This window comes from Ammospiza caudacuta, chromosome 6, assembly GCF_027887145.1.
Source record: "Ammospiza caudacuta isolate bAmmCau1 chromosome 6, bAmmCau1.pri, whole genome shotgun sequence".
Lineage (NCBI taxonomy): Eukaryota > Metazoa > Chordata > Aves > Passeriformes > Passerellidae > Ammospiza > Ammospiza caudacuta.
Genome location: NC_080598.1, coordinates 27,957,232 through 27,984,858, shown reverse-complemented (window position 1 = coordinate 27,984,858; position 27,627 = coordinate 27,957,232). Strand labels below are relative to the sequence as shown.

Here is a 27,627-nt window from a genome sequence, read left to right as displayed (position 1 = left end):
CTGAGCAGAGTTCCATGAGGTACAGTACTTTTCTTAGTAACCAGCAGGATTTAGGAAGTGCACGAAGCCATGCAGTTCCTTGTCGAGGTTCAGCAGTGGGGCTGATCTGGGACAGGAGTGCCTCAGCTCATGGTATTGCTGAATTTTTCTCTTGTTACTGGCAAGGACTTTCTGGTCTTGAAAAAATAAAACTTCAGTGCTTGGGGTGGCTCACACATGGCTAAAACCTTTTGAAAACAGCAGCCTGTGCCTTTGAAGATGACAAGCCAGAATGACAGTAAACTCAGTCCAGCTTTTTCTAGCCTGAGTGGAATAATGTAAATCAAAGCTGGAGAGATTAGGTTTGAGCCTCCTCCTCTTTGCTGGCCAGAATATCTGTTTTACCTGTCACAGGAATGATAGTGATGTGGCTCAGGATTGGAAATGGCTAACCTTGAGTTTTTAGCAGAACTGCCTGCTCCATGTGCTGGTGCTTGAGAAAATTCCCTTCCTCCATGTCTCTTCTGTCTGGAGAAGGAAGGAGCTGGAGTGGCTTCAAGAGAAGGTGGCTGATAGGTCTGAAAATAGAAAACACACCTGGATATGAGAAATGGAGCGGGAAATGTGGCCATTTCAGGCAGAGGGGGAAAGAGCAGAGAGAAGGATGACTGATGGAAAGAGAGCAGTCTGGTATCACAGCTGCACCTGGGTGGAGACCAGGTGGTTCAGCTGGGGAAGAGGAACAGCAAAACTTCTCTGAGCACATAACCTCTCCTCCGGTTTCCTTTAAGGCTGAGTTGGTCTGAAGTGAACCTGATGATCAGTTGGACAATTTGAAAGAGAAAAATCAGCTGATGCCTTGTGAACAGAGATGCTGGCTAGGATGGAAGTGCTGTCTCTTAATTTGCAGCAGATGTCTGTGCACTCTCCCAGGGGCCCTGTGCTCTGCTGTGCATCTAAGGAGTTGACCTGACTGACAGCAGTGCAGGTAGGAAAGTCAAATTGGATCTTCTGCCAGGCCAGCCTGAGCCAAGGCTGGTGACTTGACTAAAGGTCAGGTCACTAAGGGGTGAGCTTTTGGTGGTTGGCATCCAAGCACAAGGTGAGCTGCAGTGGCAGTGATCTGGCTGTGGGACAAGGCAGCACCCTTACCTCCTGCCCCAGGTCAGAGGCCAAATAACAGTCATGCTGCAGAGAAATCACATTTTGGTAAGCGGGGTTTGTGCTTTGAGATGGAGCTTCATCAAAGCTCCCTGAATGAATGCTGCTGTGTCTCTTGGGTCCTGCATGTAGTACAGTTCAGTCTGTGCATCCAAACAGCAAAGGGGACACTTAGATCACCCTCAAGAGGCTGCCCCAGGGTTACCTGCACATGGTGATCCCGGGGGTGTGTGCTTGTCTCCTTGCTAGTCCAGGAATAACATATCTTTTCAGTTTGTCTGGCAGGAGACAGACTCCTGAGAGAGAGCAGGACTGTATGCCTTCGAGGGCTCTGCTTGCTCTTCTCTCTGGAGAAGCAGCTGATACATGGCCTCAATGGCAGTCAGCTCTGTGGTGTAAGAAACACTGGTGGCACTGGATATTTGGACTGCTAAAGAAGTGCCACTCATGCCATCCAGGACTGTCACAGACAGGGACTGGGAGCACAGTGGGCATGCAGGGAATGAGGAAAGTTCTCCTGTTCAGGAACAGAAGTAGCCTTGAGATCTAAAAATACTGATGCTGTCCACTTCTGTCCACAGCAAAACCTGCACAGTTTTCTGAGCTTGCAAAGCTTGGGGAGGAGAGGTAGGGAAGAGAAACCTGCTCAGGCTGGTAAGGAAGAGTAGCAGCAATGAGTACCCACCCAAGACAAAATGGTTCTTGAGACATAGCTGGATACAAAAATGGGTCTAGCCTTTCTGGGGAGAGACCGGAAACCTTGAGATGCATTTTTTCCCTCCTTTGTGCCTGTGGAAGGTGTGTGTATGCTGCTTTTTAAATTCCCTTTGCAGTACTTGCAGCCCTGGTGAACTTCGACAGGGACAGGGTCTGTGCTGGGGCTGCCAGACCTGTTGCCAGGAGCGGTACCCATGCCATAGGTGCCAAAGCACAGCCTGGCTGTTCCTGCTGCTCCTGCTGCCTCCAGGCCCCTCCTCGCTGCCAAAGAGACCCCTGCAAGCCCCTCTGTGTGCAGCCCCTCGCCCTGGGCTCCTGCCTGCCCGCTCAGCCGGCCAGCCCCGCTCCTGGCGTGGCTCCTCCCGGCCTTGGGAGAGCCCGGCCATCCCCCGCACCTGCCCTTAAGGGTGCAGCCTCCAGCTGTGGGCACATCTGTCCCGCCGGGGCCGGCGTTCCCCGAGCCCCGAGCGGAGCGGATGGGGTCGGGGTGCGAGGTGACGCCTCCATGTGTGCCGTGCCTGTCCTGCAGCTACCGCCGGAGCCGCGGGATGGAGCCTCCGGGCCGCGCCCCCACTCCCCCCGCCCCGGCGGCAGGTATGTCCCTCCCCGCCGGCACCGCCAGCATCCCCCTCCCTTCATCCCTCCTTCCCTGCCTCCCTCCCTCCCGCCCGCCCTCCGCCTGCATGGAGAGAGCCACAGAATGGCGGAGCGAGAGAAAGGAGCTGCATCCCCGCCCGCCTCCTCACCCTTCCTGGGGCTGCACCTCGCCTCCCCCCCCAATTTCAGGTACCGGCCGCCGTCCCCCCGCGGAGCCCTCTCGGGGCAGCCCCTGCTCCCTGCCCGGGGCAGTGCTCCCCCTCTGCTGCAGCCCCTCCCGCACGGCCGCCGCCTCCTCCAGCGCTTCTGCCCCTCGGCGCGCAGCCCCAGCCCCAGGCCCCGCTGAGCCCCCTCCGCGGACATCGCTCCAGCCCCCCATGGCTGCTTAGCCCGCCCACCCAAGCCATGCTGGCCCTCGCCCCACACATACACCGCTGCAGCTTCCCAGCCCCCTGCTTGGCCTCATGCTCCCCTCGCACCCCATCCCGCCCCCTTACCTGTCTTACCTCCTCTTCCTCATGGAAGAAAAAAGCTTCATCTCTTTCCCCTCCCCAAGGAAAGCCTTTTTCCAGCCCTTTCCTAGAAATCCCAGTTGCTTCTGCTTCCTTCCTGCCCCTGTGAAACAGGAACCCCAAGTGAGACGGTGGGAGAGTGCCAGAATTGATCCTCTTAGCAATACCAAGTGCTCCCATCGATTTGGGATGCAGGGGGCTGTGTCTCCTCTGAAACCCAATGAGGCTTGTCACAGGGACTTCCGATGGCATGGGCCAGGCCAGGGACGCCGGTGGGCTTTGGAGCCCCTGGTGCCTGCCAAGGGTAGCTCTGGGACAGGGATGTGCTGGGTGGGTAAGGGAGGAGCCCTGCCTCTGCCTGCAGGTGCGGTGTTCACTTGCCATCAGGGGTGGCTCGCTGCTCCTGGCAGCTGTGCCCTCGTCAGCCATTGCTCTCTGCTTGCCTCTGCCATCCAGGGTGCTGGGGGGAGCTGCCTGTGAAAAGGGGAATGGTACCAGCTGCCTTGCATGCTGAGATTTTGGGTGGAAAGGAGGGGATGGTCCCCACTTGGGACCACAGCAAAGCTCATGCCCTCCTGTGTCAGGCCCAGCCCCTGAGGTTGGGGAACCCGTAGGTCCCTGTGGGAAACAGATGGGTGCAGTCGAGCAAAGGTGGTGTTCAGGCAATGAATATTTGAAGGGCTCTGCTGCTGGCCCCCCGTTGCTGGTGGCTCCGGCTCTTTGGCACTGCCTCCTATTGCAGCTGCCTGCGAGAGCTGCTGGGAGCTGTTGCAACATGGCTGGTGTGCCCTGCAAAGGCAGCGATTCAATGCTGCCTCTGGAATCCTCCACCATGCAGAGGGGCTTGGCCACCGGGCCAGGGGCCGCAGGCTGAGCTGCTGAGCGGCTCTGGGCCCACCACCTGCTGTCCTGGAGGTGTGGCTGTCCCCTGGGCACCCTCCTGCTCCCCAGCACACAGCCGTGCCCTGGGAGGGAGAACGAGCTGCTGCTTCTGCCTGTGCCTCAGATCTTTGCAAAAGGAGCCCTGTGTGCTGCCAGCCTGCTCCAGGGAAGAACTGACCTCATGAAGGAGGCTGTGCAGCTGGGTGGAAAACTGGGGAATCAAGACAGGAGTGCAAAATCTTCCACGGGCACCAAGCTCACGGTGCAAGCGGAAGAAGATGCAGTGATGTGTCTGAGCCTGGGGCAGGGTCTGGCAGATCAGAGGTGATGTTGTGGCGGGGAGTGTCGTGGGAGAAGGGAGCCATGCTTGTGAAACACAAGCTGGGTTATGTGTCACAGCTTGGCTGGTCCATGTCCCAGGTCCTACATGCATCCCTGCTGCACGGCTCAGCGAGGGGCTGTCCCCCGTGGATGACCCAGCAGCGATGAGCGCAGTTCAGAGTGAGGGCTCAGACCATGGCTGGCAGTGAGGTGGGCCCTGCCCTCTGCCCCTGCTTGCTGCCTGCAGGATGAGGTGTTTCAGGTTTCTGCCCTTTGGCACATGCCCCTGCACTCCCAGCTCCGAGTGGTGACACGCCAGCCCAAGCATTAGGTGATCGGTTGGCTTGGACTGGGAGAGGGCTTGGTCCTGGCCAGCAAACAGACTGAGCTCTGAAGAGACCAGGCATAGTGGCCTGCCCGTGATGATTTGGTGTTGTCTGAGAAGTGGGAGGAAAAGGATGATGAGGTGATCCCTCCTTTAGCCAGGAGGTCCTCCAGAGGTGTCTGTTCATCATAATAAGAAAAACAACATTTTAGGGGACAGCAGTGAAAAAGTCATTCTCATCCATCCTCCCTGTTTTCCTTAAGCTTTCAAAAGCCTTACAGTGCAGTCTGTGTTCACTGGAGCTCCTCAACATCTTTCTCTGGGATGCTGTGTGGCAGCTCCTTGCCCTGCTAAGAAGCTTTGGCAGTGCTTTGTGGTAGGCTTTCCTGTGAGGGGCTCTCTGGGGCCTCTCTGGGTTAGGGGTCCCTCTACCCAGCATGAGAGGGACAGGGAGGACTGGCACAACTGGGGCACAGCTGGATGCAGGGCCCTGCAGAGCTCACGGTGTTGCCTGCCCTGCTGTCCCCAGGACTGTGGCTCTAATGTAGCTGGAACCTGGGAGGGGTCACTGAATGATCCCCTCTATCTCCTTCAGCTTTCCCTGATAAAGGCAAAGGGCATCCACCCAGCTTCTGGGCAGGAAGGCACCTAGGAAAAGAAACCCTTAGGGAGTTATTTCCACAGGTCAGGAGAGAAGGGGAACTACTCCTCTACTCAGGGAGCCCTGTCAGAAATCACAGCCCTTTGGGAAGGGAGGGGCTCTCTGGGGGAAGAAGTTCTCTCAGTCTTGTCAGGAAGTTCAAAGAGGCACCTCAGGCTGATGCAAAAATCATTTTAGCTCTGTGGTTTGTTTTATGTGTCTGTCGTGCTCATCTGGAGCTGTCAGCAAAGCCTGTTTGGAGGCAATGAATGAGCTGGGCATTGGAATGGGGCTACCTGTCTTCTTGTGAGGGGAGACAAAAGGGTTGTCCTCCTCTGATGGGCGGGGAGAGGCGCCTTCCCATCCATTCGAATGAAGCAGTCTCTGGCCACTGAGATGGAAGAAAGAGACAGGGCCAGCCAAATGTAGGTTAGTGTTATTTTTTCCACCGGTGCTGGTTACAGGACTTGCTCACAGCACCTAATAGCAGACTATCAGAGCATGGCTTGGGCAGCTGGGCCTGTTGGAGCACCCAGCTTCATCACATCATTTTTTTTGCCCTGGTTTTGCCCTGCATGGAAAATCCTTTGCAGTGGCAGTGGGCTGACAGGGAATGGCACAGCAGCCAGGACTGATTTTAAGGCTGTACTTTGGACTGTGGTCAAGCTGCTCCTGCCATGGGCAGGTAACATCTTCCTCTGTTCTTGCACCCACGTGTGTACTCTTGCTCAGTTCCTGGGAATCCCAAGTTTATCACTTCTCATGCATACAGCAGGGCTGCCCACCTTCAGGTGCCTCTTGGCACATCCTTCAGGAAAGCACTAATAACCTGCAAGCACAGGGTTCTCCCACCCTCACAAATGGAGACAGACTCCCACATACCTGTGATGCCGTGGCCATTGGCTAGGGAAATTGGCCAAAGTACACGTGTATTGTGGATTTTGTACAGTGAAAGTCCTGCTCAGACTTTCACTGCCAGTGATGGAGCTGAGAGGAGTCAGAGCTGTTTCATTTTGCTGGTATTTTTAGCCTCTTTGAGAAGGAAGAGAGAAAGGAAGGGGTGTTTCCACCACAGGGAGCAGAGGTGGGTAATGGAGAGCCTTCCTTGTGTTTCCTGGAGCATCCATGTGAGAGGAGCAAAGGGCGCAAGTAATACGGAGATGGAGATTTCTTTATTTGTTGCATTAATTGAGGTTTCAAGCAGATGAGGTGCCTCCAGGCAGAGCTGATAGGGAAGATGGAGTCCTGCATGCTGTTCTTGTGGGGCTGAGTGAAAATGACCACAGTATCACGTGTGACATTCACCAGTGGTGAGGCTCTGATAGGGAGAGAGCTTGCAACAGGCTAGCTGAGCAGGGCAGTCCAGGCCCTGAGCTGGGCTCCTGTGACATCACCCACCCTTATCTGCCCGGGAGCAAAGCAGGTGGTAGGAGATGCCCCCATTACTTGAAGCTCCTGGAGTGGGTGTCAGTGAGGGGCAAGAGAGCAGTGCTGTGATGGGCGGCAGTGGGGGTGCCACCCCACTGTGCATCAGAGTGGGGAGGGGGATGCCCTGTCCCCATCTCAGAGTCATGGTAGGTGCCTCTTCTAGAGCTACTTTGGCTTCATCTTGATGGGACAAGGAGTGAGTGGGTCTGAGAGGTGTGGGGGTGGTTTAGGATTATCTGAGGCTGCTGTACTAAAAGTTTGTCAGCAACACCTGATAGGCCCTCCTGGGAAAGACCCTTATTTCCTTCAGCAGCAGAAGAGGGGTGGGAGCTGGCAGAGCAGCTCACCAGGTATTTCCCTGGCCCTCAGCGTGGGTTAGAGGTTGGGGAAGCCCAGGAATGATCCTGCCTGAGGCAGGAGTGGGTCTGGGGGTTAGGTGGGGGCAGACAGGGAAGGGGTGGTGCTGCTAGCACTGCTCTGCACTGGCTGGGCTTGTCCCTTGGCAAAGGCACTCCCCTCAGCTTGGAAGTGCAGCTGCCATGACGCCGGTCCCGCTGTGCTGGAAACACTCTGGCCTTTGCATCAGAGAGGGACCTCACTCCACCTAGAGAGAAGCTGGACAGATGCTCCTGTCTGTGTCCCCCTGCTGTGGGGGACAGCAATGCTGCAAGGGCAGGAGAGGCCGTGTGCTGAGGGTTTCCATGATGGCGTGCTCTTGTGCCCACCGTGGGTGCTGAGGAGCCGAGTGCTGGAGCGAGACCAGGAGCCAGGCTGGCTGGCTGGCAGGCAGAGGCAGTCAGCATCCCCAGCAGAGTGCAGGGACTTGGCACTGGCTCAGCTGGGGAGGTTATTTTTTTTTTTATTTTTTTCCCCTCCAGGACAGCTGATTCCATCTATTTTTAATGAGCTTGCCCAGGTTGCGCAGTGAGGATAGAGAGCAGCGCCGGCAGCCACAGACTGCGACGGGGCAGGCGGAGAGGCAGTGGGCACCCCGGGTCAGCTGCCATCTCCCTCACGGCTCCCCACAGCAGGTCTGGGGGTGTTTTTTGGTGTGGGAGTGTGTCCCCCGGTGAAGGGGGGTCCTCCTCAATGCAGCTGCCCTTGAAAATGGAGTCGAGCACCGAGGAGGAGAGCTGGCTGGAAGATCAGTGGGAGAAATGGTAGGGGACCGGCTGGGCCTGGGGAAGGGGGGCCTGTCCCGCGGGCATGCAGGGGGGTGAGGGGCAGCCCCTCGGTCCTGGGCACATCACCCTTCTCTGCCAGCGATGGCCACAGGACAGGAGCAAACTTGGCACGCAGCTGAGCCCAAAGTTTTCCTGGCTGGGCAGGAGCTGTGTGACAGCCAGGCAGCAGAGTGGCAGAAGGTGTCTGGACACCTCCTGCTGCGCCCCAGCGTCGGCAGGCAGGGCCGGTGCTGGGGAAGCCGCTCAGCATCTCCCCATCCCGAGGGCATGGGCAGGGCTGCCTGTTCCCATGCGGAGTGGGGGCACTGCCACCCTGTCAGGCTGCTCCTGCAGGGCCAGGGAGCCCTGGCAGCCCTCGGCAGTGTTGTGGCCCTCAGCGGGCCCGCAGCGCTCGCTGCGCTCCCGGCATGGCGGGCGAGGCCCCGAGCATTAGCAACGGATGATGTCCCACCCTGGCGACCGTGTAACCCGAGAAGAAATCGATTTGTGCTTTGAAGGCTCATCATGAGCCTCCTGCTCCGCGTTGCCTCCCTTCCAGGGGCAGGAGGAGGAGATAGGCAAAGGGGGGGTCCAGCCATCCCACCCTGGGCTGAAGGCTGTGTCCTTGCATTCCTGTTCCAGGGGCTGCCTCCATGGCTGTGGTTGTTCCCAGTTGTCTTCACCCCAGGAGACCACTACTAGTGGGGTCCTCAGAAACACAGAGGGAAGATGCTGCTTCTCCCATGGGCTTCTCCCACTCTTTTCCCTCTCCAGGAGCTGGGGCAGGGGAGATGTTACCCCTCCACGCCACTGGGTTAATGGCACTGCATGTGGGAGCCCCAAGATGTGCAAGCAGTGCTTAAAGTGAGAGTGGGAGCTCTGCAGGTCACAAAGCACCATTCTCATTCCTTTCTCACTGCACTGCTGGGGACCAATCCAGAGAGGGGTGATGGACTTGGCACAGCCCTTTCACCCAAGTGTCTCCCAGCCAGTGGAGCTGGGAGCAAGGGGGAATGGTAGCAAGCAAAGCAGTGTCCATGGCCACTCCAGACAAAACTCAGGGGTCTGAGTACGTTGGCCAAGGACTTTTGAGTTGGGTTCTTTTATTTACCCCTGTGGTAATGAATAAGTGAGAAGAGCACTGAAGTACCACTATGTTGAAATGTTTTAGTGCTCAGAAGCCAGGAGCACCTCATCACTCCCCCGGGGCTCATCAGCATGTTTTCAGCTGCTGAAAGGATCTCTCTTATTTTGAAGGGCTGTAAGGAGACTGTATGGCTGGGGCTGAGAGCCCTAAGGGGCCCTGAGGCCATGCAGACCAGCTCAGCAGCACTGATGTTCACAGGGATGCCCATAGTCACCCCGGGGAGTGATTTTGGTGCAGAGGGAAATCGCTGCCCTCTCTTACTGCAGGTAGCTGGGCTGGCACATCCCTGCCAGCTGCAGCTCAGGGGCTGGTTGTGCCATGGCTGAGAGGTTTGCTGTGCTTACAAGTTCTGTGGGTCTTGATGTGGTACCTGTCCCAGCAGGTCCATCCTCCTGTGCCCTGGACCCAGCCTTTCCAATTGCTGTAACCCCGGCCCTTGCCCTGTTGGGTGTCTGTGCCCAGCTGGGACAATCCCAGAGGCTCCCTGGGATGGTGTGAGCAGAACAAGCCTCCTGTGATGGGGCTGGCTCTTCTGTCTGTTCCATGTACTCTCAACCTGCATGTCCCTGCTGTCTTTGGTCAGGCAGGGACTGCTTTGAGACACACTCCTCCTGCCTCCCAACAGCCATGGACTGTGCCAAGCCCAGCCATTCATGGGGACAGACCTGTCCCCTCTGGGAAGAAGCTGCCTTCCCAGTCTTTCTTCCTAGTAAAGACTGGGAGAGCCTCTCCTGGGGTGTCAGTGCTGCTCCCAGCCCACAGGCACCACAGCACCCTGCACCCTCCTGTCCACCACTGGGGCAGTGGGTGACCAGGCCATCTCCACTCCCTCCAGGCTCACCCATGACATCAGCCTTGAGGAATTTGAGGATGAAGACCTCTCTGAGATCACTGATGAGTGTGGAATCAGCTTGCACTGCAAGGAGAGCCTGGCCAGCAGGGTAAGTGTGATGGGGGTGGGGAGAAGGAAAGGGATGGGCAGAACATGCCAGTGGGGCTGGCAGGACCATCAACCCACATGCAGGACCACCAGGTCCCCAGATGAGTGATGCTTTCTCAAGAAATCCACTGCCATGGTCCCATCCCCTCTGCTTGGCAGTGCCCTCTCCTCACTCCATCACAGTGCAGGTCCTTTCTGAACCAGCCAAACTCAAGGGACAAAAAAAAAAGCATTTCAAAGCTGGTGCATTTTGGTTTCCGCTGTACTGTAGGGCTTGGAGTTTGTTCCTCAGGGATGAGCCCAAGCATTTGGGTTCAAATGGGGGCATGCCCCCATTTGAGCAGGATGACCAGCGAGCATCTGGCACCTGGCAAGCATTCTCAGGAATCAAGGACATGTGCAAGGTGGCACCAAGGTCCCACCTGGGCTGTGCCTCTTGTCCCCACATGCATCCCTGGACCTGGGGATGCAGCTGGGCTGGCATGGTGAGACCTGCCTCTGTTCACAGGAGGTGTTCTCTCTGGCTTGCTAGCTAGCTTTAGCTAGAGCTGTTCACAGGTCTTTAGGAGGCTGGATTCCTGGAGGCTCCTGAAACAAGGAAGGAGGTAGCTCTGACACCAGCAGGCAGCAGGTGGAATAAAGATGGGAGCTGGGAAGCCTGTGCAGGTACCTCAGTTGGGTGTCCCATCCATCTTAGAGCAGGCTGTCAAGAACCTGATGGGGTTCACACCACTGTTTGAACTTCCCTAGAAGGCCATGGGGGCAGAAATGTGGAGATAAATTGATAATTATATTGGATTTGTAAATATGCAGGTTGTTAAAGGAAAAGCTGCGGCCTCAGCATTCTCACACCACTCAAGGAATCACATACACACCACCTGAGACCTTAGCTGCTGGGAGGGGACTCTTTGTAGCAGGCAGCTCCAGTAAGCTGACAGGTGCCCATTTGACCCCTCACTTGAACATACACTCACTCAAGGCTGACTCCTCCTCCTTCAGGCTCAACCCTAGGTTTCCTGTAGCAAAGCCCCCAGCTCAGATTTTATAAAAATAGTTTAGTGGTACAGCGCCAGGTCAGCTCAAGCTGGGTGCCTTGGAGAGGGACCCTGAGCAAAGAAATCCCTGGGTAATTATAGCCATACAACTCATGCACCCACCCCTCAGGCACTCTCCTGCACCTCTTGGTCCAGTGGCAGTTTTTTGTCTGGGTTCTTCTAACATCATCTTACTGGGTTCTTTCTCTGTGTCTGTGCAGGCAGGCCATACACTGTTCTTATCTTGTGGAGTTACAGCTTCTGCTGACAGCTGGAGTCTCCTTGTCTTCTGGTTTGTACTTCTGGTGCACCTGCTCGCTGGCAGAGCATGGGGGAATAAAAAAGCCCTAGGCTTGGGATAAACACTATTCAGCAACAACCACAGCAGCAGCAGTGTGTTATCAGTGCTCCTCTCATAAGAAAGACAAAACACAGCACTGCACCAAATACTAGGAAAATTACTAGGAGAATTAACTCAATTCCAGGCAAAAACATCTCTAGGTGTAAACTCAGGGCTTGTGTCAAGGCTTCAGCAGATCCAGCTACTGGTGCTAGGCAAGTAAAGCTGAGCAATCAACATACTAGATCACACAGTATTATAACTCTATGAACCCATTCTAACTCATTCTACTGAAAACTTACTTATTTAAGCTAAGAACTAATACCTCTCAACAGAGAGTTTCTGCATTTTGTCAATGTGTTTCATGCTAAAGGATGCAAATGCTAGAGGAGCAGCCAAGTGGTTTGGGAATCATTCTGTCCCCCAGAGGAAATACTTCCTCTGCAAAACTGTTAAAGACCCAGTGAGGACAGGAAAGGCACAAGAATTTGTCGCAGATTTAAAATTAGAAAGTGAATTTGTGTCATTTGGAATTCCTCACTGCAGGCAGGACAGTACAGGCAGACCTCATCCTTGGGAGGTGCAGGTGTCTTGCTGTGCTCCTTGGTCAAATTCGTGACCTTCCCAGCAAAAATTTGTCTGTTCCCAGCTATGGGGCTGCTTCTCGGTACCTCTGCTCCAACTGCAGACTCCTCCTGCTGTAGGGTGTTATGGCCAGACTTCCCTGGGACAGTCTGGGCTCATGGGCTGTGTGTGCTGAAGGGAGGAGGGATAATGCTGCAGGGAAAACCAAGGGCGAGCCCAGTGCTGGGCATCTGTGAGGGCACAGCCGCAGTGAGGGCCTGGCATTGGGAACATCTTCTGCCTGCAGTAGGTGAGGCAGACAGAGACTGGGGGTTTGTTGCTGGATTCTTCCCATTAACCATCCCAGTTCCCCACTGCTGATAGCACCACTGGGCTCAGGGCAGGATTTATTTTTTTTCTCCACAGATTGACAGCCTCTGGCTGAAGTTTGGCAGGGAGGGGAAGGGGCAGGGGGGACTTGCATCTCAAGTGCTGCAGCCCTTCCTTCAGGGAGAGGAAAACCAGCCTTTTTTGCCCATTTGAAACAGTTTACTGAGGGGTTTCTGTTTCCCTGCATTTCAACACTGAGATCCGAGCCTCATCAGAGGGTTTGCTCAGGCTCTGAGAGTGAGCCCCTGGGGACAGCTCAGAGCTGCTTCACACAAATGTCCTGGTGCACTGAGAGTCTGCTGGAGTGGGAGGGGGATGTGAGGCTGCCGTAGGGGAAGCAATGAGTTATTCATAAACACAGCAAAGGAGGAAGCTTATCATGCTCAGAAAAAATGCCTGCTAAAAATATGTCCAAATGGTTTATATGGGACGCGGAGGATTGCCCGAGGAGCAGAACCGAAAGTGGTGACAACAATGGCTGTGAGAGAGGCTTTTCAATCCCAAATGTCGAAGGCGAGAGCCAGGGAGCTTTCCAACCTGATTGCCATCCAGAGCGAGCTCGGGGCGACAAGGTTGCAGGATCTGCCTGATGGAAGCAGTCAGGCCCAGAGGGAGCAGCATGGCCGGGTCTGTGTGAGGAGCAGGAGCTGGCAGGGCAGGAATGGCCGAGCAGGGGCGGGCAGATCAGGAATGGCCAGCACGTCAGGAATGGCCAGCAGTCAGCATCAGCCCGCTCATTGCATTGTGTGGGGCTGCTGGGGGTGGCGAGTCAGGGGCACTGGGACCAGGGCATGAGGGGGCCGTGCCCGTGGCAGCACCCGGTGCCCCAGAGCAGCTGTGGTAGGGAGGGGGAAGGGTTGGCCCTGGTCACCCCTGCAGGCCAGGCAGCGGGTGAAAGCCTGGCAGTGGAGCAATGCGAGGTGAAAGCAAGCTGCTGGCTCACTGAGTCACACCAGAGCAGAGAGCCACGGGCAAGGGGGAAAGGATGTGGGGAGCACCGTGGGCCAAGGGGCTGGAGTTATCCAGCTGCCCAGCAGCGAGTCTCTGCAGAGGTGGGCAGGCACTGACCAGGAGCCAGGGGGACAAACCCTGCCTGAGGGCTGCAAAGGTGACAGCTAGATGGGGACAACTTGTGACCTTGATGAGGTGAGGGGGTCTGGACAGAGCTGGTTGATGACAAAACCTGTGGCAGTATCAGGCAACTGGTGTGAAGGTCAACACCCAAACAGATATGGGTTTTGGGGATTTTTTTGGTCCCAGAAAAACAGTGACCTCGTTATGGGCTATTTTAGAAGCTCTTCAGAAACAGTGGCTCAGACACACAGAACTGCAAGGAGGTGTAGACTGATGTTTGTGCAAGAGACACTCTCCACTGACAAGGACCATACCTGTGGATGGGAGACCATGCTCTAAGAGTGAGGAACAATACCATGTGTGGCTGAAAAGAACCTTAATTTCCACAAGAAGTCCCCAGTGAATGAAACGAGAAGTGAGATAGGCGGAGCAGAGGGCTTGTAGAGGAAGCAGAGGTGTCACTGGGGCTGTTGAATGGCAAGGCAGGAGGCCAGCTGGGAAGGAGCAGGGCAGGTATGTTGAGAGGGATACTTGCAACAAAAGCACCAGACTTGGGGTTTGGCCTTGTTTTAGTGACTTGGAAATCCAGGGTGACAAGCTCTGGTTTCAGCAAGATGGATCCCAGCAAACAGCCAGGCAGAGGTTAATACAAGTTTAGTGCCTCATCTATTTTCCAGGAACTGTGGAAATGGTTAATGCAGGAATTAAAAAACAAAATAATAAAAATTAAAAAGAAATACCTCTCTTGGAAGTACCTTAGAGAACAAGTGCCCAAAGGGAAAAGAGCTGATGAAGGACTGTGCTGAGCCCTCCTGGGTCTGCCTGAAAAGGTCTGAAACAGCCACAAAGACACAGGAATGTGGAGGGAAAAGACCATTTTTTTTGGCATAATAATATTGCTGGAAATGCCAGGGGCTTTTTCTTGATGTTCGGCGCCACTGATCCAAGTGTGCTGCTGCTCCCAGAAGGGCAGCAGGACCCGCTGCAAAGAGGGAAGCAGCTGCCATGAGCCTGCAGCCCGGGGACTAGTGGGGAACTGGATGTGAGGGCTGGAGCAAAGGACAGGGCAGCGAGGTGGCTGCTTACTCCGTGCAGCTTTTCATAGGCTGTCCCATGAAGCTGCCTCTGTGGTCCATGGCCAGCTGTGGCTGTGCCAGGCTGGGGGCAGAGAGACTTCTCTTTCTCCTGGCGCTCTGAAGCCAGCCGGTGGTGGGGAGAAGGGGCACAGTTGTGTCTTCTGCTCAGTAAGTCCCCCCCTCTTCCCTGCACTCACAAAATGCTTTTCCCAGCTGAGGGTTTTGCCACTCCTCTGACAGTGAAGGCTGTGACAGTGGGGCAGCAGGGAAGAGACTTACAGCACTCAAGCAAGATCTTGTATATCTCCCCACTCTTTTTGCAGGAGCCTTTCATTCCTAGGGAAGCAAGCAGCTTCCCCACACAGGGGATTCCCCATCTTAGACCAGTGCTCCAGGAGTGATCCCAGTACCTCTCAATTGCAGCAGGGTTCTTTCCGCTCCAGCCCCCTGGAACCATGGATCGCAGCATTGGGACTGTCAGAGACAGACCAGGTGCTGGACACTGGGACTTTTTGCCATTGCAACGGCACGGTGCAGGTGGGAGGTAGGATCAGCAAGGGCACAGCAGCATCACATCAGTCCCAGGGACAGGTCTGTAAGGAAGCACGAGTGTCCCCGTGACTGCACTGGGGAACAGCATCTTGTGTTTATCCTGCTGCAAGTTTTGGGTACTGGTACTGCTCTCCCACACACCCTAATCTCTCCCACGAGGTGAAGGGACTTTGAGAAGTCACCTCACCATTGCATCTGTGCTGAGACATGAGCGTGCTCAAGCTGGCCTTAGGTGACATTAACTTGTTCCTAGAGGGCTCCCAAGGCAGCCTGCTCTGGTGTGGCAGTATCCTTGCAGTTAGAAAGGCTTCCCAATGTCTAGTGCCTGCCCTTACTTTACGGATCACTGCAGGTCTCACTCACATGGTAAGGTGATTGATTTCTGTATGGTTTCAAAATCACTTTGTTGAGCTACAGGCCACAAATAATACCTGCAGTGGCTGTAGTTTCCTCCTAGTTTTTGAACCTGGAATGCTGCACCCCTGCTAGGGTGCCCTTTTCTTCAGAATGATAACGATTTGCTTTTTTGCATCCTTCCCGGACTTTTCCCTCTGTGAGTTTCCCAAGTGATTGTTACAGCTACAGGATTATGGAAGCAGCATTATTAGTAGTCTAGATTGAATGTCACCAGCTGACTCCAATACACCCACTTTGGCTAGGTATAATCTATTCAGCTGGCATTTCCCTCCAGTTCTTTTCCCGTGCCTCGGTTTCCTTGTAAAATCCTGTGATTTGTCACAGACAGAAATACAGAACTTGTAGCATGAAAGCTAATGCTCAAAACAAGGGATTTAAATGTTTAAAGCCTCAAGAGGACAAGTATCTGTGGCAGTGCTTCTCCAGTTGCTCACCCACTGCAGGACTTCAGCAAGGACACTGGGGGGAAGTGACTCCCATGAGAGGGTTTGTGCTGTGCCTGCAGCAGGCAGAGCCCTGCTTGTGCTGGCTTTTGTCTGACAGGTCAGGAGCTGGTAGCACCAAGAGCTCTTGGAGTGGCTGCCTGAGCTGCTGGGGCTGTTTCTTCTCTCATGACTCAGGGGGCATCCTCCATGCAGCTGCAGACATGGATAGTATTCAGCTGCAAAAACCCCACCTTCCCCACCTCTGCCTGCTGGGGAGCTTGCAGTCACCACAAACAGCTGATAACACACGATTTCAACTCCACAATGCCAAGCTGCTGCCTTTATTGCTGGCTGCAGCAACTTGTGCATGTGCAAGCTCCAGTTAATGCGAGGAGGGGGCCCTGGGAAGGCACCCACGGACATTTAAACACACACAGAGGTGACGCTGGTGCCTCTTCACCAGCACACAGCCACAAGGAGTGTGGTGGCTCTGCACTTGCGCCCAGCCAGGGGGGTGGGATGGGACACCAGCTCCCCACAGGCCACAGTGGTCACCCTGCTCCCAAAGGGTGCAGGGGAAAGAGTGGAACTGCCTCCAGCCAGAGCACAGCCACCACCAGCAGGTGACTGGACAGCCAGTGCCAGGCATCCCTCCCATATATCAGGTCTGATATATGCAAATGCATGCAAGGAGTGGGCAGACAAAGCTTGTCCTCAGTGAGTAAGACAAGGGGGAGGGAGCTGCTGGTCCAAGTGGGCATTACAGGGAAGGAGGAGCCTGACTCCTTTCAGAGGTGTGCAGTGAAAATTTCAACCCCATAGAGAGAAAATTAGTAGTAGTAATGCAGTACACAGTGCCAGTATGGTGGTGGGTTCTCCACCTGTGGAGGATGTTCAGGGATGATGGACAAGACCTCGAGTGACCTGCTTCAGGCAGGGGATAGACCAAGTCTGATCAAACTGATTACATGCTTGTATGAGTCCCACCTGCCAGGACAGCAACCAAGAAAGGGCACAGTCTGCCTTGGAAGGAAGAGTCATAGGGCAGCCCAGGCTAGAAAGGACCTCAAAGGATCACCTGGTCAGACCCGGTGTGGGAAAGGGAGTCTGGGTGAGACGATCTGGCACACTCTCTAGTGGCGTCTTGAAAATCTCCAGCGATGAGGACTCTACCATTTCCCTGGGGAGGTTGTTCTGCAGAATGGTTGTTCTCACTGTAAAAAATGTCCTTGTTATGTCGAGATGAAACCTGGGTGTGCACGTTTGTGTGCTGCATAGTGAATGTGACGGCTGCACGTACCTACAGACAGACACCTGCTGGGAGTAAGCCCCCTCACTAAGGGAGGAGGGATGCTGCCCACACCTGCCTGGGAGGCGGGGAGGGGGCGCGGAGCTCCCGGCTCCGCGAATAACATCGCTGCCCCTTTAAAAGGCAGCGGCCGCGGGTGCGGCGGCCCCGGCCCCCCTGCCCGGCCCCGGCGGGAGGCCCGTCCCGTCCGCCCTGCCGGTGGCCTGATCGCGGGCACTAATCCCGGCAGGGCCATGTGAGCCGGGCGGGCGGCGCGGCCCGGGCGGCGGGCGGCGGCGAGGCCAGCCGGCTGCAGGCCGAGATGCTCCAGCTCGACCTCATCGACGCGGCGGGGGACACGCCGGCTGAGGAGCAGACGGCGCCCGAGCCGCTGCAGAAAGACCCCCCGGCCGGGACCACCGAAGTCTACAGGCCGAAGCGACCCACAACCCTCAACCTCTTCCCGCAGGTGCCTCGCAGCCAGGTGAGCCGGGATGGGGGGCTCGGGGCGATTGGGTGGTGCGGAGGAGGGGGAGGAGGAGGTGGAGGAAGGATGCTCCCGCCGTCTGCCGGGGCTTTTGTCTCGGGCGGATGGAGGGAGGGGGAGGGAATGGAAGGGGGTGGTGGGGCTCGGCTGCGCTGCCCGCGGTGCTCGGCGCGGCAGCCGCCCCCGCCATCGGGGTCCCTTCCCACGGCCGCTCGCGTTACCCCGGGCCGGGGGCAGCGCAGGCCGAGCCGGAGGGAGCGCTCTGCGGGCCCGAGGCTCCCCGGGTGCCGGGGACCTGAGCACGCCCTGCCCGGCCGCCCCTGCGCACCGCCGAGCATCCCAGCACTGCGATCGGCGGGGGTTCTTTGAGGGGGCTTAGGCGCCGGGTGGGTCCTTCTTTCATCTCTGGTGCCGAGGTGGAGAGAAAACGCCAGGAATCGTGCCGGGACTGAGATGTGCCCCAGCAGGGTCCGGGTGGCCTGGCAGGGTGGGAGCTGCGAAGGGCTCCCGTGGGATGGGGAGCAAACGAGGCACGGGTACCGAACGCGTGAATGAGCCATCGGGGGACGGGGGACCACGGCACGGACTGGCGAGCCCGGGGCCGGCACCAAAAGCTGGCTGGGCTCCAGCTGTCCCGGGTTGGGGCAGCACCAGCTCTAGGGCAGGCTGGTGACAGCAGGTGCCCCGTGCCTGGCAGTGGGGACCTGGTGGCCTCAGCTTCTGAGCGGTGGTGCCTGGCAAGAGAAGCATTAATGTCAGAACCCCGTACAAAATCTGAGAAAAGCAACGCCCAAAATGGTGGTCAGGAGAACAAGAGGGTACTGTTGTCTCGCTCACGCTCAGATTTTGTAAAGATTCTGGATGGTTTTAGCCAAGACTGCGTGCCCCACACAGCCGTAGCAGTACTGTCAACCCTGGAATGGATGATGTCTTGGTGCCCTGCATCCTGACCCCCGAGGCAGCGGCTGGAGCCCCTTTGCTCTGCTGCTTCTGCAAACTTCACAAACCCACGCAAAGTGCACGACGTGCAGGGCTATTTTTGCCGCCCTCCTCCATTCAGCTCTGCCTTCTGCCAAGTAGGAGGATTTTCGTCGCGGTGACGTTCAGCCGAGGAGCATGAAGTGAGAGGCAGGTGTCCCCGTGGGTGACAGATGGGGAGTAGTCAGAGCTGGGTGTCACCAGCCCAGCACCGGCAGCTGATGCCAGCTCTCTGCCTGAGGCCATGGGTGGGAGGAGGAGGAGGAAGGCACAGAGCCAAGGATAGGCGCCCGCAGGCAGCTGGCACCGGGGACAAAGGCAGCAGGGCTGGGGAGGCGGGGGGAGCTCCACTGAGCATAATGGACAAGGGGACAGCAGCAGCCTTGTCCCACCCTGTGCAGGGACCCCCAGGAGCAAGTGGTGTGTGGCAGCCACATCCAGCTGGGGGAGGTGGGGAAGAGCAGGGCCTTCTCCCAGACACTCAGTCCCAACCGGTGTCCGGGGGTGGGAGCAGGTGTCTGGAGAGGGATGGGGGTGGGGGGAGTTGCAGAGATGGTAGGCTGGGGAGGGGAAGCTGATGGTCCCCTTGCAAGGAGATGGTGGAGGCTGTGGAGCTCACTGTGAGGTGTGGGCACAGCTGAGCTGAAGACATGGGGAATGGGAGAGGGGACTTTGCTACAGCTGGCAATGGGAGCCTGGAGCCAGTAGGGATGGTGGCACAGGACTGCGGCATGGCTGGCCAGGTAGGATAGTGTTGTTGGTAGGATCTAGTGAGAGGCTGGCTGTAAGGTGCTTGGGGTTCCCGTTCTGAATGCCTACCTCTAGCAAGAGGCACTTTCTCCCTGTCTACATGAGGTGCCCTGAGTAGAGGACAGGGTGCAGGGCATCCCTTGGGGAGCAGCCTGTCCCCAGTCTGTCTCCACTTGTGTGAGGCGCTGCATCCCCTTGACCTGCTTGGCTCCCTTCTCCTACAAGTAGTCAGAAGAGGGACCATGGCCATGCATCCTCTTTTGAATGCCCATTTGGGGCACCAGGCACTCTGCCAGACAGGGTGTTCACAAAGCACAGCATCATCCCACCCTCTGCTCTGATCCTATGGGGCCAGGATCCAGTCTGGTGATGTCTCAGTTGCTGCTGGGTGCTCTGTGATCATCATCCCAGGCAGGTGGCCTGGAAATGGTGAGAGGAACATCTCCAGCTTCCCAGAGGGCAAGAAACAGCTATTGTGACTGGCTAGGTTCATCCTCTGAGACTTTGTGAATGCCTCTCCACCCTGGCAGGGCATTACAGACACCTGAGCGCTCTGGCCCTGTGGGCATGGGTGGGCTCAGTGGGCTGTGCCTGCTGCATTGCTGCCTCCTGTCCCAGTCCAGGCAGCCAGGCTGGCTTGTGTGTGCTGGCCTGTGGCACTCTGCACACAGAGGCCATCGTTGTGACAGCTTGCCTGGCCCACATCCCAGCCCAGTGTGTCCCTGGGAAAGGCTAGCAGGGACGTGCTGTTATTTGCCTTGGCACAGGCAGGACTCAAGGAGGCCACAGTGGGAGGCTGCCAGAGCTCTGTGAAGGGGGTCTCTCCCTCCCCACATGGAGGCAGGGATCTGGCAGGCATGGTTCAGCCGTGTGTGGCATGATGGAATTTTGGGGCAAAGGCTTCCTTCATGTCAGTGAGGAGGTAAAGTAAGGACAGGGCAGCTCCTGTGCTGCTGGGAACAGCTGCGGGTTGGTGATAAGGCCGTGAGAAAATCCAGGGAGTCCCAGCAGGGCTCTGGTACTTTAAGCAAGAACCCAACAGTGCAAAATGCTGCAGCTGGGGCAGAAACATTCAGTGCCCCATTGGAGGCTGAGAGTGTGGAGCCAGGGACACCCTGGGGATGGATGAGGGCTGGCACTACACCAGGCAGGATGCCACACCCTGTGGAGACAGGCAGGGGGGACTTGTCCCCCATCTGCAGGAGGGTCCTCATTAGAGGGGACTTGGTGTCCTTTGCTCCCTGGGTGTTGCAGCAAGGCTGAGCATGTGTTCCCTTGCACCTATGCATGGCCAGCCACCCAGGGCTGGGCAGGCAGGGCACAACACCCACAGAAACTCTCCCAGGCATGGGCAGCATGGATGGTCTGATCCTGCCTCTCCTCTCATGCTGCTCAGAATTGACATCTGCTAGTGAACTGTGTATGTGTAGATTTGCATGCATGCACACTATCTGTGTATGCTCCTGTGTACATCCAATATGGGTATCTCCAGAGGCAGGAATTAATCTATCCAGTAGCTGGCTTCTAACTGAGGAGCAGCACAACACCTGGTCCTTGGCATTTCCCCTGTTTCATTAAGCTGGGTGGTTTGAAGGTAGGCAGGGCTGGCAGGATGGGAGCAAAGCATGCAGGCAGGCTCAGGTCTTGAATTTTTTGTCTTGGGACTGTCCAGCTGTGGGCTTCTGCAGCCAGGTTTTCCCTGGTGGAGGAATGCAGCCCAGCTGGCTCCTTGCCCACCCTGCTTCAGCCATCACGGCACTCTTGCAGCAGCAGCATGGTGAGCTGTGGGGCTGGTGGTCTCCCTGAGCCCAGCAGAGCAGGGTGCTGTGGGCCCAGGGAGGAATGGGTGCTGCTGTGCCGCGTGCTGTTTACTGTTCAGGCTATAAGGCAGCTTTGTTCTTCTCCTCAGGACACTCTGAATAACAACTCTCTGGGGAAAAAGCACAGTTGGCAGGAGCGGGTGTCCCGGTCATCGTCCCCTCTGAAAACGGGTGAGTTCTTAGGGTTTTGGCCAGGGTCAGCTCCTTGCACCCTTTCATGGTGCTCAGGAGCCTGAGGCAAGTGGTGCTGGAGCAGGAGGTTGGGGAAAACGTACCACGTGGATGCAGGGTGCATGTCCGTCTTGCTCTCTACAATTACCTGAAAGGAGATTGTTAGTGAGCTGGGAGTTGTTCTCTTCTCCCAAGTAGCACAGAGCAGGATAGGAGGAAAATAGCTTCAAGTTGCACCAGGGGAGGTCTAGGTTGGACATTAGAAAAAATTTCTTTGTTGAAATGTTGAACAAGCATTGGAAGATGGAAGTGCTGGAATTACCATCCCCAGAAATATGGAAAATTGTGTAGATGTGGTGCTTCGACACATGGTTTAATGGTGGGCTTGACAGTGTTAATACTTAGACTCGAGAATCTTACAGGTCCTTTCCAACTTAAATGATTCTGTGATTCTGTGAGTTTGGGTGGCGTCCCTGGACACCTTCCCCATCAGGGAGCATTCCCTCTGTGTGTCTGTCTACGCTGCTCTCCTGTCCCCACAGGTGAGCAGACCCCTCCCCATGACCACGTTTGCCTGAGTGATGAGGTCAATCACCAAAACAGCACAACCTCCACCAAAGACCGGGGCACATCCACGGAGAGCCCATGCCGGCGCACAGCAGCCACGCAGATGGCCCCCGCCTGCGTTGCCTCATCCCAGCCGCCCGAGAAGCACCAGGCCCCCAGCCGGGCCCCACCGCACGGTGCCAGCGTCGTGGTGGTGACCAGGGGCCCCGAGGCCCACCGGGACCGCATCCGCTACCAAACGGATGTGAGGCTGGAGGCCACAGAGGAGATCTACCTGACACCCGTGCAGAAGAACTCGGACCCCCTGGAGAATGACAAGCCGTTCCTGTCCCAGTCCAGTGAGAACCGCATGTCCATCAGCTCCGACATCGACACCTCTGGCTACTCAGCCCTGGCAGGGAAAACCAACCCCTCCATCAGCGAGGAGGATGAGGTGCTGGACTACATGTCCTCCCCTGACAAGACAAACCTGCCCAGGGCCTCCTGTGGTGGCGGGAGTGGTGGCTCCCGGCCGGGGCACAACCTTCAGAGAGCCTCTGTGAGTTCGGACACCAGTGCCCTCTCCTATGACTCTGTCAAATACACACTGGTGGTGGATGAGAATGTGCAGCTGGAGCTGGTCAGCCTCAAGCAGTGCTACTCAGGCTACAGCGATGAGAGCGACTCAGCCACGGTCTACGACAATTGCATCTCGTCACCCTATGAGTCGGCCATCGGCGAGGAGTATGAGGAGGATGCGCTGAAGCGTGACTCAGTCTGCCTCTCTGAGGACTCCACCCCCGAGGCAGACATCCACTTCTCCAAGAAGTTCCTCAATGTCTTCATGAGTGGTCGGGCACGCTCCTCCAGTGAGTGCTGGGCACAGGGGAAGGTGGGCTGGTGGCTGCCTGCCCTGGCAGCCCTGCCTGTCTCTGGTACGTGCTCAGGAGATAGGAAGCTACCAGCAGACCTCAGCCCCAGTTCTGCTTGCTGCAGCCTGTGGCTTTGTTCCTGGTGGTCCAGGAGGCATGGTGGGGCTTGGAAAAGTGTTGTGACTGTCCGGTGTGGCTGGCAGTAGGTGTTTGAGGCTGCATTGAGGCATGCCCCAGATATGGCCATGCTGAGGGGGAGACTGAGTGAGTTCACAGGGGGCCATCATATTCCTGGCATGCCACACTCCTCTCCAAGCCCAGAAGAGCACTGTCAGCATGCTCCAGCAGGCAGGGTTTCCCATGGTGTGGCTGGTCCCATGCCGGTGTCACAGCTGTTTGTGTTGGTGCAGGGAGGCCTTGTTCCCAGCAGGGACTGATGGGCACCAGCGCAGCAGCTCCAGCCGTGTCTCTCTCCTGTGGCATCACAGGAGTTTCCCCTGTGAGAGTTTTTCTTGGATGAACCATCTTGCAGGAGCTTCAGCAGACAGCCTGGCTCATGTCCTTCTCTTGGCTGTGATGCTGATCCCTCAATGCTGACATGTTCTCCTCTGCTTTTGTCCCCAGGTGCTGAGTCCTTTGGGTTGTTCTCCTGCATGATCAACGGGGAGGAGCAGGAGCAGACTCACCGTGCTGTCTTTAGGTGAGCTTGCAGGCACCAGGCAGTGTCCCCAGCCTCTATCAGGGGAAAGCTGGTTCTGCACTCCCACCAAGGTGGGGCCAGCACAAACTCCAGTGTTTCTGGTGTGGGAAGCCCTGGGGAACAAACCTGTAGCCTGTAGCTCATGCCCTGCCCAGGAGCAACATTTGCCCAAGCTGCTGCATGGGCAAGACCTCCAAGGGCAGTCAGGGCCTCTGAGGAGCAGCTGGAGTGGTGCAATAGGGGATACCCTTGCATTAGGTGTGAGGATGCTGCTGCCTGTTGAGCCCAAACCTCCTCCAGTGCTTTATTTAGCATGTCAGGTCCCCATGGCTACCAGGGCACTGCCAGGGTTGTGGGGGGTGTCCCAGCAGTGTGCCAGTGAGAAGGGCACCAGCACTGCTAGCCGGCCTGCTTCTAGTGCCTCTCTGCCCAGGTTTGTGCCTCGCCACGCGGACGAGCTGGAGCTGGAGGTGGATGATCCTTTGCTGGTGGAGGTGCAGGCAGAAGATTATTGGTATGAGGCCTACAACATGCGCACAGGAGATCGGGGCATCTTCCCTGCCTACTATGCTATTGAGGTCACCAAGGACCCAGACCATGTAACAGGTATGAAGCCTCCGTGCAGCCTGCTGATGTCCCCACATCCTTGTACCACATCCTCCCTGCTGAGCAGGGGGTAGGGGGGAGGACCAAACTGGGCATCCAGCAGGGAGCAATGAGCAGGTTCTGCTGTGATGCTGGGAGTTGGTAGCTGGTGTTGAGGGAAGCTTTTCCTGGGAAGGGAAAAGCACAGGGGTGGGAAGGTGGAGAGGGGAGGTGGAGCTCAGCCCACATAGCTGGTCACCAAAGATGATCCCTGCCATGTGCTCTCTCTTGCAGCTCTGGCCAAGAGCAGTGACTGGGTGGACCAGTTTCGGGTGAAGTTCCTCGGCTCCGTGCAGGTTCCCTACCACAAGGGCAATGATGTGCTCTGTGCGGCCATGCAGAAGGTAGTGTCCCACTCCATCCCGGGGAGCAGGAGGGCCTGCTCCATCTGGCAGCAGGGCAGAGCCTCAGTGGGGAACCATCATCACTGCTCACGTGTCCCTCTGCTTTGTCTGTCTCTCTGCAGATTGCCACCACACGCCGCCTCACTGTGCACTTTAACCCCCCCTCCAGCTGCGTCCTGGAGATCAGTGTGCGCGGGGTCAAGATTGCTGTGAAAGCTGACGACTCCAAGGAGCACAGCAAGGTAGTGCCCCCCTCCCTGCTCATCTCATCCTTTCCCTCATTGCTGCTCGTGCCCTCTGTGCTGCAGGCCATGATTACATATGAAAATTAAGGGTCTCCACCCCACGTCTGAGAGTGTGAGAAACACCATCATCAGCATTTTAGGCCCACCATCGAGATCCCCCATGCCTCGCAAGGCCCCAGCTCGGGGCAGTACTGCCAGCTGATGCTCTCACAGCTGCCAGGCACATCACTCGCTGGGATGCTGCGAGCTGAGCCGTTCCCAGTAATCTGTCAGCTGCTTCTAAACCTTTCTGCTGCTATTTTGAGTGGTGTCCTCCAGATCTGCCCTGTAATCTCTTTATCTGGTAAGGGCAGGCTGCTGATTAGCATTCTGCATAAGTAGCCTAGTAAAGCACATTGGGATGCTGAGTAGAGGAAAGTGAGGGCTTTGCAGCAAGCTGTTGGGAAACCTCCCTTCCAGCTGAGGGATAGGAGTAGCTCATGGCTCTAAGTGCTGTGATAGAGGTTGTGTGAGGTTTCTACAAATCTTGCCTAAATTCAGAGGATGCCATCAACTTAGCTGCAGTTTAGACTTGTTAAGTTTTCATTTCTGGCTGGGACCCTTTGACACCCAGGCTTGAATTGACTTGTTTAGTTCTAAGTTATCCATTCATCTTCTATGTACTAGTGTTTCTGAGAGCCTTTTTAGTGAAGAAGGAGGGCTGTGTGTGCTAGTGAACAGCAGCACTGACTCTAGCCTGAGTACAGTCTGACTCAGGGCCTCAAGGGAAATCCTGCAGGAGCTACTGGCAGTAAAGGCAGCTGAGGTGAGAGCCAGCAGGGCTGCCTGGAAAAGCTCCCTTTGTTCAGGTGCTTGGAACAATCCTGAAACTGCTGCTGATAGCAGCCCAGGATTAGTCTCCAATTAATTTCACTCCTCAGTCTCCAAGTGCATATTTCCAGTGGCCAGAGACCAGCTGCACTGTAGGGTGTAGGGAGAAAAGCTCTGACAGTTCCCCTCTCTCTCTCTCTCTCTCCCCCAGGTAAACAAGTGTAGCCATTTTTTCCAGCTGAAGAACATTTCCTTCTGTGGGTACCATCCAAAGAACAACAAGTGAGTAGCAAGAAGTGTAGTGCAGTTCTCAACACCAGTAGCTCAGCAGCGAGGCTTTCCTGCCTTCCTGCTCTCTGGGGGTAGCACGACTGGGGCTAGGAAGGGAAGAGGTTTCCCAGAGCCCTGGTTTGGAGGGCTCCCTGTGAGCCCAGTGCTGCAGCTCTGGACATGGGCTGTCGCATGACCTTGGGTTGGCCACCAGGATTTATGGGGGGGCTTTCAGGTCCCAAATCCCTATGCTTAAGGGAGGGTATGCCTCAGAGATGCTGGGGTACCTATGCCTCCTGGTCTGCTGGTCCAGTCACATCCACTTTCTTTGCCCTCAGATATTTTGGGTTCATCACCAAGCACCCTGCTGACCACAGATTTGCCTGTCATGTCTTCGTCTCGGAGGAGTCCACGAAGCCACTGGCGGAGTCTGTAGGGTGAGTCCTGGCTGGGCAGAGAAGGCTGGCTCATAAAGGGCAGGAGGAACAAGACAGCTAGGCTGAATCCTGCCCTGCCCACCTACATGTGGGGCTTGGACCTGGCCCCAGGCTGGCACCTCTTCCTCCTCTGAGATGCTTGGCTTGAGAGTCAGGGCTGACAGGGCTGTGGGCATCATATTCCTGACAGTACTGGAACAAGTCCCAGTGCAAGGCTTTGCAGGCAGATGGCTGAAAGTCATGCACTGTGCAGGGAATCAGAGCCACAGGGTCTCCATCCTTGCTCTGATGGCATCTCTGGGGCTAATGCAGAAGAGGTCAGGGCCTGGGAGGGTCAAACAGGCCACAGGGTAAGGAGTGAGGGTCAGGATGGAAACAAGGATCTGCAATTGCCTTGTGGGGAGGCTGCAGCTAAGCTTTGCCTGGTGTTGTGTTGCAGGAGGGCTTTTCAGCAATTCTACAAGGAGTATGTGGAGTACACGTGCCCCACAGAGGACATCTACCTGGAGTAGGGGCTGGCACAGGCACCTCCTGCTCAGCCAGGGCTGCAGTCTCGCCCCTTCCCCGTGTCGTGCATGGACAAGAGCTGCTTTGAGCCTGGAGGAGGAGCGGGCCCGGGGCAGGGCTCCCCGGGGCACGGAGCGCCGCCTCTTTTCGTGACTCCCCTTCCTTGGGCTGGGGGGACGGGAGGGGGGAGGGCTGGACAAATTGTGTTTATTGTACAAAATACTCTTAGTTTATTCTATGGGAGAAGCACCCACTGGGTGTCCTGCTTGTGAGCAGTTGGTGCGGGGCAGTAGTGTGCTCGTGCCCTTTCCAGCTGCAGGCTGGGGTGACAGCATCTCCTCCTTGTGACCATGGCACAGCTTCCTGTCACATCCATCTGGGGTGACTTTTAATTGCAGTGGCAGAGTCAGTCTTTTGCAGTATGATGACACAACAGCTAAAGAAAATGAGACCCACATGCTGGCTCCTGCCTGGTAGATGGGATCACCTCCCTGCCAAGCCCTGGGGAGATGGCTGCTGGGCAGGGATGGCAGAGGAAGCCCCAGTATCTCCTCTGCCAGATCCAGAATGAGATGAGACAGCTTTCCCCTGCCTCTGTCCCCATCCCCACCCCTTCCATCTTGAATCCATGCCCTGGGGAGAGAGAAAAATTCCCCTCATACCTCCCTGCAGTAACTCTACCCTCGGGAGGGAAGCCTTTCTCTGCCCCTTTCCCCTCTCCCCTAAGCTGCAGGTGGCAGAGGCAGGGCAGGGGGGCTCAGCCCCTGCACAAAGCTGGGTGTCTGCCTGAAGTGGGAAGGGCTAAAGGCTGCAGGGAGCCGTGCGAAGCACCAGGGAGGAAGAAGAGCTCTCCCGGTCCCGGTCCCTGCAGCTAGTGATGTCTGTGCTTCAGCTGGATCTGCTGTGATGGCAACAACTATTAAATATGATGGTTCCTGGAGCAGAACTACTGTGGCATTTGTTTCCTGCTACAAGGGGTTTGGGCCCTGGCTTCTTCTTTCCCTTGGGACCGCAAGAAGAATTGGAGCTTCTCGCTATTGGTCCAAGAGCCCTGGCTGCAATCCTGAGAGGCC

The 27,627-nt window shown here is 56.5% G+C and overlaps 1 protein-coding gene across 1 annotated transcript; it reads left to right on the top strand.

Moving 5' to 3' along the window:
- Positions 1-4,029: 4,029 nt before the first annotated feature.
- Positions 4,030-27,500, top strand: MAPK8IP1 (mitogen-activated protein kinase 8 interacting protein 1). The gene is made up of 14 exons (XM_058807658.1): positions 4,030-4,156; positions 4,269-4,349; positions 7,638-7,722; positions 9,708-9,813; positions 17,223-17,456; positions 21,097-21,178; positions 21,721-22,593; positions 23,221-23,296; positions 23,730-23,902; positions 24,176-24,285; positions 24,408-24,527; positions 25,552-25,622; positions 25,949-26,047; positions 26,487-27,500. The coding sequence occupies exons 1-14, from the start codon at positions 4,030-4,032 to the stop codon at positions 26,557-26,559; spliced, it is 2,310 nt and encodes a 769-aa protein (XP_058663641.1). The 3' UTR covers positions 26,560-27,500.
- Positions 27,501-27,627: the final 127 nt, after the last annotated feature.

What these genes read in the sequence shown, in the direction of transcription:
- MAPK8IP1 (XM_058807658.1), top strand. Translation starts at nt 4,030, where the DNA reads ATGAAGGAGGCTGTGCAGCTGGGTGGAAAACTGGGGAATCAAGACAGG. An exon ending in AGCGATGAGCGCAGTTCAGA is followed by an intron (nt 4,350 to 7,637) that starts GTGAGGGCTCAG and finishes CCCCCGGTGAAG; the next exon opens with GGGGGTCCTCCTCAATGCAG. An exon ending in GGACCCAGACCATGTAACAG is followed by an intron (nt 23,903 to 24,175) that starts GTATGAAGCCTC and finishes TCTCTCTTGCAG; the next exon opens with CTCTGGCCAAGAGCAGTGAC.